Source organism: Diplotaxodon limnothrissa, linkage group LG8 (genome assembly GCF_057381915.1).
Source record: "Diplotaxodon limnothrissa isolate DT_005_m linkage group LG8, D_limnothrissa_male_GT1.1, whole genome shotgun sequence".
Lineage (NCBI taxonomy): Eukaryota > Metazoa > Chordata > Actinopteri > Cichliformes > Cichlidae > Diplotaxodon > Diplotaxodon limnothrissa.
Window position 1 is genome coordinate 23195604 of NC_140603.1, and position 13111 is coordinate 23208714.

The 13111-nt window shown below is 39.1% G+C and overlaps 1 protein-coding gene across 2 annotated transcripts in view; it reads right to left on the reverse strand.

Annotated features, from left to right (window-relative positions):
- The window catches only part of opn4b (opsin 4b), a 33750-nt gene that overhangs the window by 6894 nt on the left and 13745 nt on the right, over window positions 1-13111 (reverse strand). Inside the window, exons 4-9 of one of the 2 annotated variants that reach the window (XM_085360909.1) lie at window positions 11339-11542; window positions 9132-9303; window positions 8737-8898; window positions 7883-7990; window positions 4947-5115; window positions 4747-4851 (exon numbers count right to left, since the gene is read on the reverse strand). In XM_085360909.1, coding sequence (XP_085217035.1) covers window positions 4747-4851; window positions 4947-5115; window positions 7883-7990; window positions 8737-8898; window positions 9132-9303; window positions 11339-11542 — 920 coding nt within the window. Of the gene's footprint in view, window positions 1-4662; window positions 4852-4946; window positions 5116-7882; window positions 7991-8736; window positions 8899-9131; window positions 9304-11338; window positions 11543-13111 lie in introns of both variants that reach the window. The other variant, XM_085360908.1, reaches the window with a different exon arrangement.

Sequence of the window (13111 nt, forward strand, 5' to 3'; positions counted from 1 at the left end):
ATATATATAATGATTGCTATGAAATTTTAATACATTTTATATATCTATAAATATATGTCTATATCTATATCTATATATATATCTATATATATCTATATATATAGATATCTATATATATCTATCTATCTATATATTTATTTTTTATTTTTTATTGCCCTTTGAAATCTGAATCAGTGTGTCATCAGAATGTCTCAAAAATTATTAAAAACCCTGTAATTTTCAATGCTCTTTCTCACCATCAAAATTAATCCACATCTTTAATTTGAGCTGGATGCTCATGATGTCTCAGTAAAACAGCAGGTTGGCTAGCTCAATAGGAAAATGGAAGAAACAATTCAGTCTTTATACTTATCTGTTCAAAGTAGTCTTTTACTTAAATTTTATTATGTTGACTGATGCTAGGCTAAATAACAGGACCTTGTTTAATTCAGTGCAGTTTAACAGCACAACAAACTATATCAACAAAAATAATCGTACAGTTAAAATGCCAGCCCTCTTAAACACTCTCATAAATTGAAATTGACAGTCATGATGACTGTGTATAGGTAACAGTGTGTGAGTGTATATGTCATGTAAACATGTATACAAACTACTGACTAAAGATGGAGGTAGCAGTCAGGGGCTTTCTTCCACTGCCAACAAGTGCAGTACTTTTAAACACGGGGCCGCATCATGCAAACTGTGGATTAAGTCTGAAAGTCCCAGATTACTGGATTAGTGTTTGCACCCTCTGTATCAGAGTCCTCAGTGAACCTGACCTGCGTGGCGGTTTGCCTGCATGTGTGTGTTTGCATCATGCATACATGTGGATTGCTTGTATTATTTTTATTCCTGTGAACTAAGATGATTAGAGGGAGACGGAAATGCTCCATATACTGCATGTCCCACATAAAAAGACCTGTTGCTATCACTGGCCTGTCAACAGCATGAGGCTTTTTTTCAGGTTTTTATGAAACAAATAAAATGTCTGGGCGACACTTGACACAAGAATGTGAGATGATACTGAGGAATTATTCAGAACAAGCTGTTAAATAATAAATTGTTGTTAATCAGCTTCTGAACATGTCAGAATTGAGAGGTTTATAATTTTTTTCCTACACCAGCCAATGAGCCATTAATTTCTAAACACTAAACATTAATTTATTTTAATTAAAAATGGTTTAAAATGGTTTATGAGTTAAAATATAGATTTTCATGATGATTCAATTACATGGTGGTTTCAGTTGCAACACTGGGTAACACAGGACAATGGAAGCTCTCAGTTTAAGGTGGTCTTGTGCATGTGAGTGCATTAAGAGTGATCAATCATAAAAAGATCAGTTGGCTTCTGCCACTTAGTTGCCAAAAGCTAGAGCAATCGCTGACAGCTGGTGTGGATGGCCTCCAGTACCAGAAACTATTACACACCTGGTAACTTCTGTGTACGCTGGGTTTCTTAGTTTGTGAACACTACCATGCAAAATTATCTACTCGTGTTCAAATTTTATTGGACAAATTTTATGACATTACTCTAACATCCTAAATTAAACACATGTGTGACGCTTGAAGGGGCTGATAAAGTGACTAAGTCAATAAAGCTTAAATTATAGATGTGATATGAATGAAAACTAATGCTGGGTTTATTTTTAAGATACTCGACAGCCAATTTCACTTGCTGCCAGCAACTTCTGTCATTTTTAGTTAGGTCACAGCCAGCTAAAAATGACAAAATGCCATTGCAAGCTGATCTTCACTAATAAAAGACAGAGAGAGAGAGGGGGGGGGGGGGGGGGAGAAAGGCTTACAGAACTGTGATTGTCTGGTGGGGAGGCTCAGGCATTTAGTATTTGAGGTCACATGTGGGTTAGCACAAATTAATCAGAATCAGAATACTTTATTGATCCCTGGGGGAAATTACTCATAAACTGTGGATTTTGAGCTGTCTGTCAAAGGATGTGTGAATGGCATTGTGAGGGCCGCTTTATGCTGTCTGTCCACATCAGAAATCCAAAGTGTTTATAGACGTTCTAGGCTGACATGTTCAAAGGCACAGAGAAAAGCAGGGTTTTATAGAGAGGAGGAGATGCAATAGTTTTTGAAAATGGTCCATTCCCAGTTCTGCAATCGTTCACGTGACAAAGGCATCAACATTTGACTCCTTTCATGCCTTCCCACAGTTATGTTGTTCCCTAGTTTGAATTAGAGTATAAAACCAATATGATGACAATACAAGTATTCCCCCATGTACAAGAGAGATGGACATCTAACAAATGAAGGGTGTGTTGAGAAGATAGTAGGGGTGCTTCGAGGATGGAGGAAAGATGCAGAGGATTAATAATGTACTAGTGACAATCTTCCAAAATAAAGGTGATAGGACCAGAAGGGAAAGGATTAGAAATGGGTATGTCAGAGGAAGTTAGAGTTAGAGATGGTTTGGACATGTGCAGAGGAGGGATCGTGGATATATTGGGCAAAGAATGTTGAAGATGGAGCTCTCCAGCAGCAGAGGAAGAGGAAGACCACAGAGAAGATTCATGGATGCAGTGAAGGTAGGGTTAACAGGGATATGACAGGATGGAAGCAGACGGTCCACTGTGGTGACCCCTAAAGGAAGCAGCCAATAAATAAAAAGGCGAAGAAGAAGAAGAGGATGCTAGGCATGTTCCACTTCTTTAAACCATGGTGGTATAACTGAGTCGTGACCTGGTGGTTGTTTATGCTCCTTGACAGTTTATTACTCTCAAACAGATCGACTTACAGTATGTAACTATGACAACCACATGGATTGACCCACAGGTGACTTCCAGCCTTTGAATCAATAAATACATTGATGGAGGTTAAACTTTTGGATAAAACTTTCCTTTGAGTTCTTTATGTGCTGTAAACTGTGAGAGTTTATAGTCCATTTAACAGCCTATTTGTTAGAAATTTGCCTGCACTGTGAACTCTTACAGCTGTTCATTTACTGAGTTTTGCAATTAAAAGTGGCACTTTGTGGGGTGCTAATTTAGCTCACTGGCTTGAACAAGCGACCCATATGCCCAGGTTTGAATCCGCTCCAATGACACCCACTGTTTATCTTCCCCTGTTCTCTATCCTCAATGTCGCTGGCTTCTCCCTCACTGTCTAAAAAACAAACTTTATGTGGGTTTACATTCACTTTCACTTGGCTGTTTACACCATATGTCCCTCAGTGGAGAAACTGTGAGTTACATTTTTGTCACTAGTGATAGAGTAATAATGCAGAGTTGTAGACATCAATACATGCTGATTCCAACATGACACTCTTTTCTTCATTTTACTGTATTTCTGATGGCAGAGTTTATATGCAGGTTGATTTTAAAGTAGCTGTGATCACAATAAAGTTCCAGACATGAAGATTTCAGACTGAGACAGTTCGCAAATGTCAGCTTCAGAGAGTCATTTAAAAGCAATAGCAGTCCGTGAGGTACTTGTTCTTTATGAAATTCTTTCTGTGGTTTGAATTTGTTTTAAAAAGTCAAATAAGCTGTTCCCATTGGTAACCAGACAATATGAGTGATACTGAAATGCAAAGTCAAACCAGCAAGATCAGCGTTATTTTCTGGCACCACAGAAACACAATTACACAGTCCCTGGTCATAACATTGAGTTAGCCTGGATTTTAAGTGGACTCCCATCAATATGTCCTCTTTAAGTTATATGCAATTAAACAATGATGACATCGACGATGTCTCGAGCTCCCAAACAACAATTTAAGAGGATTTAGATCAGCTTTGATGGACAAACAAGAAGCAAAACCTTCCATCAAAAGTATCATGAAAATATTATAAGAAATGATCGCCTGAGTCCTATTTCACCCCTTTTTAACTCTATACTTCAGAAATATACTTAGAAATACCATATGGTGTAAAAATAAATCTTTGGGTTTACTATATAGTAAATATATTCTATGTGTGCTGTCAAAAAATCCAGCGACTCTGCCAATAGAAAGAAAAACACTTTATCTGTTTTAAATTTGAAAAAGTTATCACCTCCGATTCAAGACTACCAGCACAAGCTTAACCGCAGTTTCACAGCAGACCTCAAATTTGCACAGAAAGTAAACTCTGTCCTCGAGAAACAACTTTTACATCAGAGTTCTGGTGATTAGAGCTGTGTCCAAACAGTTGTGTCAGTGAACGAGTTTGTTACGTCTGAACCAATAACAGGGACATCTGGTCACAAGCAAGCACAGAAGCAGTTAAACTGTCATTCGACGGGTTGTGTGCTATGAATTCATCTGCAAGGGAAAGACTTTCAGTGCAGTTTTACTTAGAGGGAATATTCAATACAAAGTACCTCAACAGTGGTGTTGTGTCAGCCGGCCATTGTACACCCATTCAAAATGCATCAAAACTTCTTTCTTTCAGGAGCCAAACATAATTTGCAATGACTCCCTACCTTACTCTACAGATTTTACCTTGTGCAACTCTCTTCCCCAAAATAAACACAGGCTGAAGGCTTTTAATACAATGAAGGACACTGTGCAGGTGATCAGAAAGAGACTTCCACTTATTGAGCACTGAAAGGTTTTTTCAAAGTGAACAAGGAGATGAGAATGAAGGGGAGACAAAGCTAATTAAAATCAAGTAGACTGGAATCATGGAACTTTTTGTCGTGTTAGCAGCAATACCTTTACACAAGTGAGGCTTTTATACTCACAGTGATTGGTGACAGGTGACATATTGCTGGATCAGTGGCATTGTGAGCAGAGGTTCTCTCGTACTCTGTGTTATACCCTCTCACCTTTGACCTCTGGCTAGCGTGACGCACCTGTTTGGCATCACCGGACAAGTGACGACTAACAGGAGTTCGTGAAGAGTAGTCTTCCTCCGTGTCTGAGAACTGGGGCTGAGATGGAAAAGGACTGAAATCAGCAATCCATATTTTAAACCTTTGTACAAGGACATAAAATACAAAACATATTAAATATGAGCCACACTCACTGATTCACTCTCAGACTGGGAAGAGTTGTGAGTCCTGCTGGGGCCTTTGAACTCTGACTGGCTGGTGAGGGTTGATCGGCGGATGGACTGGAAGCTGCTGCTGAAACGGTCTCTGCTCTTCATACACAGCAATACCCCGAGGTAAGGAACGTACCTGCTGATTGCTGACCTGAACGAGACAGAGAAATTTTCCAATCCATAATTGCTTTTTTTTTTTAATTACATGATAGTGAAGTGTGGGGCTGCATGACATCCTTACAAGCTGGAGCTGAATTAGACAAATGTCAGCTTTTAATTAGGATGTTAAAAAGTTATCAAGATGAGAATACCACAAAAAATAAAGTAGTCATGAGGCTTGGCTCCTTAAAATTTGGTAAATGGTAAATGAACTAGATATATATACAGTATAGTGCTTTTCTACACTATACAAGTTTGATTAATGCTGTGCATTTAAGGGGTTGTGGTACAACTACCAAGACTGCCCATGTTGTCACTGTAGTCAGTTTTTTCCTTTATTTCAGTGTACTGCTCTTTTACTACTATTTAATTATTGCCTTACTAATGCATTTACTACTATTCAGTTTCTAGTTGCTTCGGTGATTCATGTAACAACACAAAACAAAACCAAATAAGCTATTTTCAGCCTTATTCACTTGGGGGTGAGGGGTGGGGTAGGGTTGTTAGCAGGTAGCTTGGCATGTTTGATGTGGTTTCACCTGGAATTCTCTCCCTGATAAAACCTGAAAGGGATTTTTGTCTCCTGCTGGAACCTTTTGATTGTTAAGCGAATGTGCCAACTACCACACAAAAGCAGGATCAAATAATAAACAGTAGTAATAAAATAATGATAATAAATTATAAAGTAGGTTGAGGCTGATGTTCACCCAGCACTTTGTAGTGTCTTTAAAATCAACACGAATTGGCTCCGTTGCTAAGGTGCAGAATGAATCCCCATGTAAGGATTAGCTTTAAAATAATAATTTGATAAGGAGCAAAGTTATGATAAAATGGACATGATGAGTACTTTAAGGGGAGACGGGATCATAGTGTCTGCTCAGATCAAGTTTGCTTGAACTTACACTCACTAGTGCGTAGGCATGTTCATGGTAAGCATGGCAACAATTTTAGGGGCAGCTGTAAATCAGGAGGTAGTGCAGGTCATCTACTAATTGGAAAGTTAGTAATTCCAAAAGTTCCAAAATACAAGGATATTTGCTGCCAAATGTCCTCGTACTACTGCCAAAAACAAAAGTAAGCGCATTGTGTACATGAAAGTATAGCCTGCTAATGAATATTATCAGAATTTTTCCCCAGTTGAATATTTAAATAAATTTTTACAAAAGTGAAGTCATTTGCATTCTTTTTCATTGTTCATTTCTTGTACAGATTTTGAATTTCTGCTTTTACCATCCCACAAATCAGAAAATATGGTCAAAAGTCTGAAAAATAGGATTGGAACTGAAATGTTCTACAGAGTAACATATATCTAAATCCCTCCAAATTGTTATTGCATCGGACTTTCTTGTGGGATCGGTGTGTATGTGTGTGTGTGTGTGTGTGTGTGTGTGTGTGTGAGTGTCATGTGTTGCAGGAGGTTGCAGGAGGTGCCGAACACATGGCCAGTGTTCATGGCCAGACTTGTAGCTTGTTCGCAATTTTTTTTATATTAGAATGTGATTAAAGAAGTGCAAAGGAGTCACTGGGAGTGTCATGCGCCTCTGTGCGATGGCACATTTACCCTCTGGTTATTGTATTTGATCATCTTTATTAACCTGCTTTCTAGCACTCTCTGTTTCATGCAGAGTAGTGATTAGCTATGAAGACTCATCTGCTTGCATGGTTGGAGTGCCTCTCTCTCTGGTCTGACATTGGCCTCCTTTGACTTCAGCTGCTTAGTAAACGTTCAATATTCTACTGAGTTGAATGTTGTGGGTTGTCTTGTTTTCCGTTTTAATTTCATTAGTTTGGTTTATTAACACAAGTTTAGATAAGGCGATTTAATCGAATCACACACTGGGTGGGTGGCCTTCAACCTTCTTTTGTTTGTTTGTTTCTGGCGCTCCAATCTCCTTTATTTGTCTTTTTTAATGTTTGTTTTTTGTATTCTTCAAAATTCTTTGAACTGTAGAAACTTTGTGACATCGTATATGCTGGGCTCCTGAGAGATTTGTAGATTTTTGGGGGCTGACCTCTCACACCCCAAGCTAAAATTATACCCTTTTAAAATAATTAAAGAACAATGAAACCTTATTCTGATATAATGTAAACCACACATGTTAATCATTCTGTGGTTGTGCCATCGGTTAAAGTATCAACTACTGAGCAACATCTTTGCTAAAACTCCAAAAATAATCTCCCTTTCTAATCAGAGCTGATCAGATGTAACTGACTATAGACCAAGGAAACACATCCCAGCCATTTATATGGGTGACGATGACAAACCTGGCAACATAGTATCAATTATGCACACATGCAGAGAGAGCAATACCAAATTTGACACACTCTCAAACCAAATAAGATGAAATATTTACTTGGAGAGATAACTAACATGAGCATGGAAGCAGCTAAATTTGTTCTTTAAAAAAGTCTGAGCCGGGGGGGGGGGGGGGGACACAGAGACAACATGAACCTTTACTAAAATACTTCAAAATGATTATTTTGTATCTTTTCTTTACTTTCTCTGTATACCAATTATACTTCTCTGTCACACTGCTTTATTATTCCTTTTTGTAGCTTGATGTTTTCTTTCTTTTCTTACATTCTTACTGTGGTGTGCCATTGTGTACATACTGAAGCTGCAAAAAGTTTTTTACTTTTATGTCCTTAATTATTACTCTGACACCTTGTGTAACGTCTGCTTCTTCACCGCTGTTGTGTGCGAGGAGATTGAGAAAGAACACCATTATTTTTTAACTGTTACTGCAGCTACATCCTACCTGTATTTAGGATGTGTTATGGCGTATATGATGGGGTTGTGGATAGCTGATGCTTTGGCAATCACAGCAGGAACAGAGTTCATATAAGGAGTTAACAAGTCTGCATACCTGAGAGAGAGAGAGGGAGAGAGAGATGAGACAGATGGTGGCAGGAAGAAAAATGAGACAAGGAAATGAGACACATTTGTGTGACAAGGGCATGGGTGGGCGTGTGTTGTCTTGTGCAGAATTAGTGCAGAGACACAGGACTGGGACACACAGTTGGGCTTGCATTTAGTGCTCAATTCATCCCTCACTTCACCCCAACATTTTCTTAACTGCTTGTTCAGCCAGGGTCACGGTGGGCTGGAGGCTATACTTCAGGTGACACTGGGACAATGATGGGGTACTTCTTGGACAGGCAGCACAGTCCATCGCAAAAGAACAGGCAGCAGGTAGTTGTGTCACTGTCCACCTGATCAATCCAGTATGCAGCCTTTCCTAGTTTCTTATTGGTCTACCAAGTATTGAGAGAAATATGGTGGTTTGGAACAAATCTACTTAAAAAACCAAAGGTTTGGTTCTGTCATGCATGTGTATTGATGAATACTCTGTTCTAGGTAATCCATCACGGGAGTTCACTTCCTACAGGAATATTAACAGTCTTGTTACGACTAAAACCACGCAGCCATAGATAAATAGCTTTTGGCTGAAACAGCTTTAATGGCATCTTCAATCATAAACTCAGTACTTTATTGTGAGTAAAGTGTTCAACTTTGGGGTTTTTTCGTCCTAATGGAGAATTTTAGACGTCACTGGACTGTGAAAAAAGATGTCTCTTTAGCAGACACTGACACACACACTTGTGCACGTACCCAGCAAATGCAGTGAGGGCTGTGCAGGAATAAGGGGCCCAGGAGATGACAAACAGGAGGATGACGATGAGTGCAATTTTAGCCATCTTCCATTCGCTCCTCATTTTATGGAACCTCTTTGCAGAGTCTCTGGTCCCCTCGCAGTTGATCTTTGTTATTGCCCTGTGACGCACAGACATGCCCACCACCAGTAAAAATAGTTATCGAAAGCCGTCGTCTATAATAAATAATATAAATTGTAATTTTACTGTGATAACAGACCCTCGTTTGTAATTCATTTTTATGGCTAACTTGTTGATATTCACACAGCTGTGGGAGTGTGTCACAGGAGGAGACCTTCGAGAATAATAGCCATAAATGGTGTTGATGTTCGTGTGTGCATGAACAGTACCAACCGCGTTGTGTGTCGAATGGCTCTGAAGATACAGCAATAGCAGAAAATGATGACAAAGAGAGGGATGAAGAAGACAAAGGTGAAGAGCAGCATGGTGTAGGAGCGGACGGAAGGGGTGAACGTCATGTAGTCCCAGGAACAAGACGTCATCAGACCCTCCGGGACGTAGGCACCTTTGGGAGGACATAAACTCTTTTGGTCATTTTCCACATCATTAAATCTGACATTTCTCTCCTGCCTCTTTGCTCCTGAAAAGTCTTTGACTTCATACTTCTGCATTTTGAACATGTTTGTGCCTACTACTTCAATAAAGGGCTGCCGGTAGAGTATGTGAGTCTTGTATGAATGGAGTTTACTATATGGCCAACCTTTTACCACATTGATTTATTTTGTCTATTCAGTGGACAGAAAAATGGAAGAAAACACTGTTTTATATAAGATGTATGGAAGGAAATCCATCCTATAACTGCTAAACACCTAAACAACCTTGAAGACAATGAATGAAAGAGCCAATAGCCTTTGGAAATACAGGTAACAAAGCATAAATAGGGAATACAGAATTAAGCTGCATTACTGGTTTGTACTGTTTATGTAATTTATCCTCTCTCACTGTATTTTATTGGAGTCACTGAGATATTTCTTTGAAATCCTGAAGAGGTTTTTTTTGCCATTGTTTGTGGGGCTTTCCATTGATTGTCACTCCCTGAGACTAGACTTGAATTTGTAAAATGACCACAGCTTCTTAAGAATGCATAACATACCAATGGAAAATCAATTAAGAGCCTTGCCATGGTATACACACTCCCTGGTGGTGGTGGCACTGGATAAAGAATGAGTCAATGCACATTCAAGTCAAACACATCTCCCCTGTGGTTCCACTGTTTCTGGCACATTGTCCAAAAGCACCTTTATTTTTAATCAATCAGTATTAGTGACACGTTCGAGTTTACTTTTATTTCCAGCCATGGTTATGTTATGGTTAGGCTTAATAAGAAGCCATGTTGTAGATTTTAAGTTAAAACCTTCAACCTTTTCAGAAAAAGCTTGGATTTATTGAGATTAAGAAAAGGGAGAAGGCTTTCAATGGTGCTGCCATGTAACCCATTATGTACTACCACCATGGAGTCCTTTGTGGAGGCGACATCATGCTGTGACAGGCTATGTAAGTGTCTAAATCTTACTATTGTATGCATTTATTTGTTTGTTTTTTTTCTTACCCTACACCTCTATCAATCATAATTGCTAGCTGTATTTTGTTGTCTTAATCAGTCCTCACACACTTTCTGGACAGGCCTAAGCTTAAGTGTCTATGATTTTAATAATGTAGACTTGTTCTTCATGGGTTGCAGCAGTTGCTTTCACAGCTGGAGTTGTACTTTGTGATACTTGAACAAGATGTGGACAGAAATACCCCTCCCCTAAATCAAACACAGTACAGGAAAAGCCAAAAGCTAATATGAGAGCGATGGCTCAAACACAGCTCTGTGGTGGTACACACAGCTTTGCAGACCATTGTCTACATGTTGTAGCTGTTTACTCTCACCAGGTGGCAATGTCACAAGCAACCATACTTCTGCTTGGGATGTTGTTGGGCCTAGCCAGAGAAGTTACATGCAAAGAGTTAAAATAGTGAAACAGCTAAAAACAGTGGAAAGTGTCCACCATCTGTGCCTCTCATGTTGAACTTTTTGTCTTAAATTTTTTCCCCCATTCTTCTCTTGTTTGTATTGAACTCGGCTGTCGCTCCTTTTTCTTGTTATGGTCCACTTTTCAACCAGTCAGCGTTTAACCTTCGCATAGCTTAATCAATGTTAAGGTGTCAGGTCCTTGGAGGACTGCACACAAGCATATTTGCATTGGTAGCATCCCCCTTTGTGTGTACTCTGCAAATGCGAGTACCTTCACAAACAGATGCAAATGTGGTACCATAAAACGTGTGAGGCTGCAGAGCCTCAGTAAAACTGTTCCACTATCATATCCATCAAGTGTTTTAATGATTCACGTGAAATGTTCATTTTTTTCCATGCTGAAAAGGCAAACCAAGATCTCTTTGAAATAATGCCACACTTTTCATCAGGAAATACAAATGCTGCCATTAGTTAGATCAGTTGGAAATAAGTAGCTAGACAGAGATTCAAAAACTATATCGTTATATCACACTGATAATCATTATTAAACATCCAGGTCACTGAATAAAATTGTACTCACTCCAGCCAAAGAAGGGCGGCAGACTCCAGCCCACTGAATAGAGCCAGGCAACAGCCACAGTGGTGAATGCTTTCTTACGAGACATCACCCCGAGGGAAGCCAGAGGCCTGGTGATCACCACGTACCGGTCCACTGCAATCACCACCAGTGTCATCATACTGCAGATACCGAAGAGAGCTCCACAGAAGGCGTACAGCTCACAACCTGGGTAGGAAATGTCAACATGTGCTCATGTTAATACTGACCACATCTGATTGTATAATCACAAATAATTGTAGTAAAAACTACAGTGATAGCAGACAAAGTGGTTAACTCTCTAACTGCAATGTTTAGTTAGGTTTAGCTTTCTATTCCTAAGGGGAACATTTTTGCTGGTTGACCATTTGAGATCTATGCTTCATAGTCTATACAATTGGACTGTAAGAATTTCTTAGAGTCAAGTGACAAAAACTGCATTCTTCAATTACCACTTGAGGCTTGCTCCCTGTTGAAATTTCCAGCTATTAATAATCCAAAAAGCATGGTACAAGTAGGAAAAGAGCTAAAAGCTCTGCAGCTTCATAACATGTAAAGTGTTCAGTTCCCTTTTTATAAATGTATAGCACCAATTTGCAACACAAGTTCCTTCACAGTGCTTTATCTTATATAGGCCCTATAAGGAAGAACTTCCACATCACAACCTAGCCATGAGGGCTGCAAACAGATGTACTCCCCATGACGGTCTCGAGGCAGAATAAATGGAGAGAGTTGCATCAGGAAGAACATTTGGTATAAAATAATTGCCAAATCAAAAATAGCCATTATCATGCAGGCATTATTGTGTTAGCAATGACAGACACGAGTGCTGTTGACCGGCAAGGTGCTTGTTGTAACTAGGATACTGCTGAGTAAAGAGAAAGAGGAGACAGCGTGTTTGAAGTAAGTAAGTAAGTAAGTAAAATTTTATTTATATAGCACATTTCTAGATAGAGATCACAAAGTGCTTTACAAGATATAACAGATTAAAAAGACAAAATACAAACAAAGTTAGCAAAAGGCAGTTTTAAAAAGATGTGTTTTTAGCTGTTTTTTAAAAGTAATCAATGAATCAGCGGATCGTAAGTCCTGAGGAAGGGAATTCCACAGTCTGGCGGCCACAGTAGCAAAAGCTCTATCACCCCTAGTTTTCAGTCTCGTATACTGAATGACAAGTAGGCCCTGACTACTCGACCTCAGAGACCTACTAGGGGCATAGGGCTGTAAAAGTTCAATAATATATGGTGGTGCTTGTTGTTGAAGAGCCTTGAAAGTTAAAACCAAAATCTTAAACTGGACTCTAAATTCAACAGGAAGCCAATGTAACTGCATGAGCAACGGTGTTATATGTGAAAATTTAGAAGCTTTCGTCAAAAGTCTTGCTGCAGCATTCTGAACGATCTGCAGACGCTCCAAAGAACCTTTATTTAAACAAGTAAACAGGGAATTGCAATAGTCCAGTCGTGAAGAGATAAAAGCATGAATAACAATCTCCAGTTCGGTATAGGATATAATAGAGCTCAATTTAGAAATATTTCTTAAATGATAAAAGCAAGACCGAACAAGAGATTTAACATGACTATCTAACGTAAGAGCAGGATCAAGGATAATCCCTAAGTTCCTGACAGATGGTTTTACAAACGTTGAAAGAGGACCAAGAGCATTTATTATACTGGGTATATGTCTATCTGGGGCACATAAGAGGACTTCGGTTTTACTTTCATTTAGTTGGAGGAAGTTTTCAGCCATCCAGCCTTT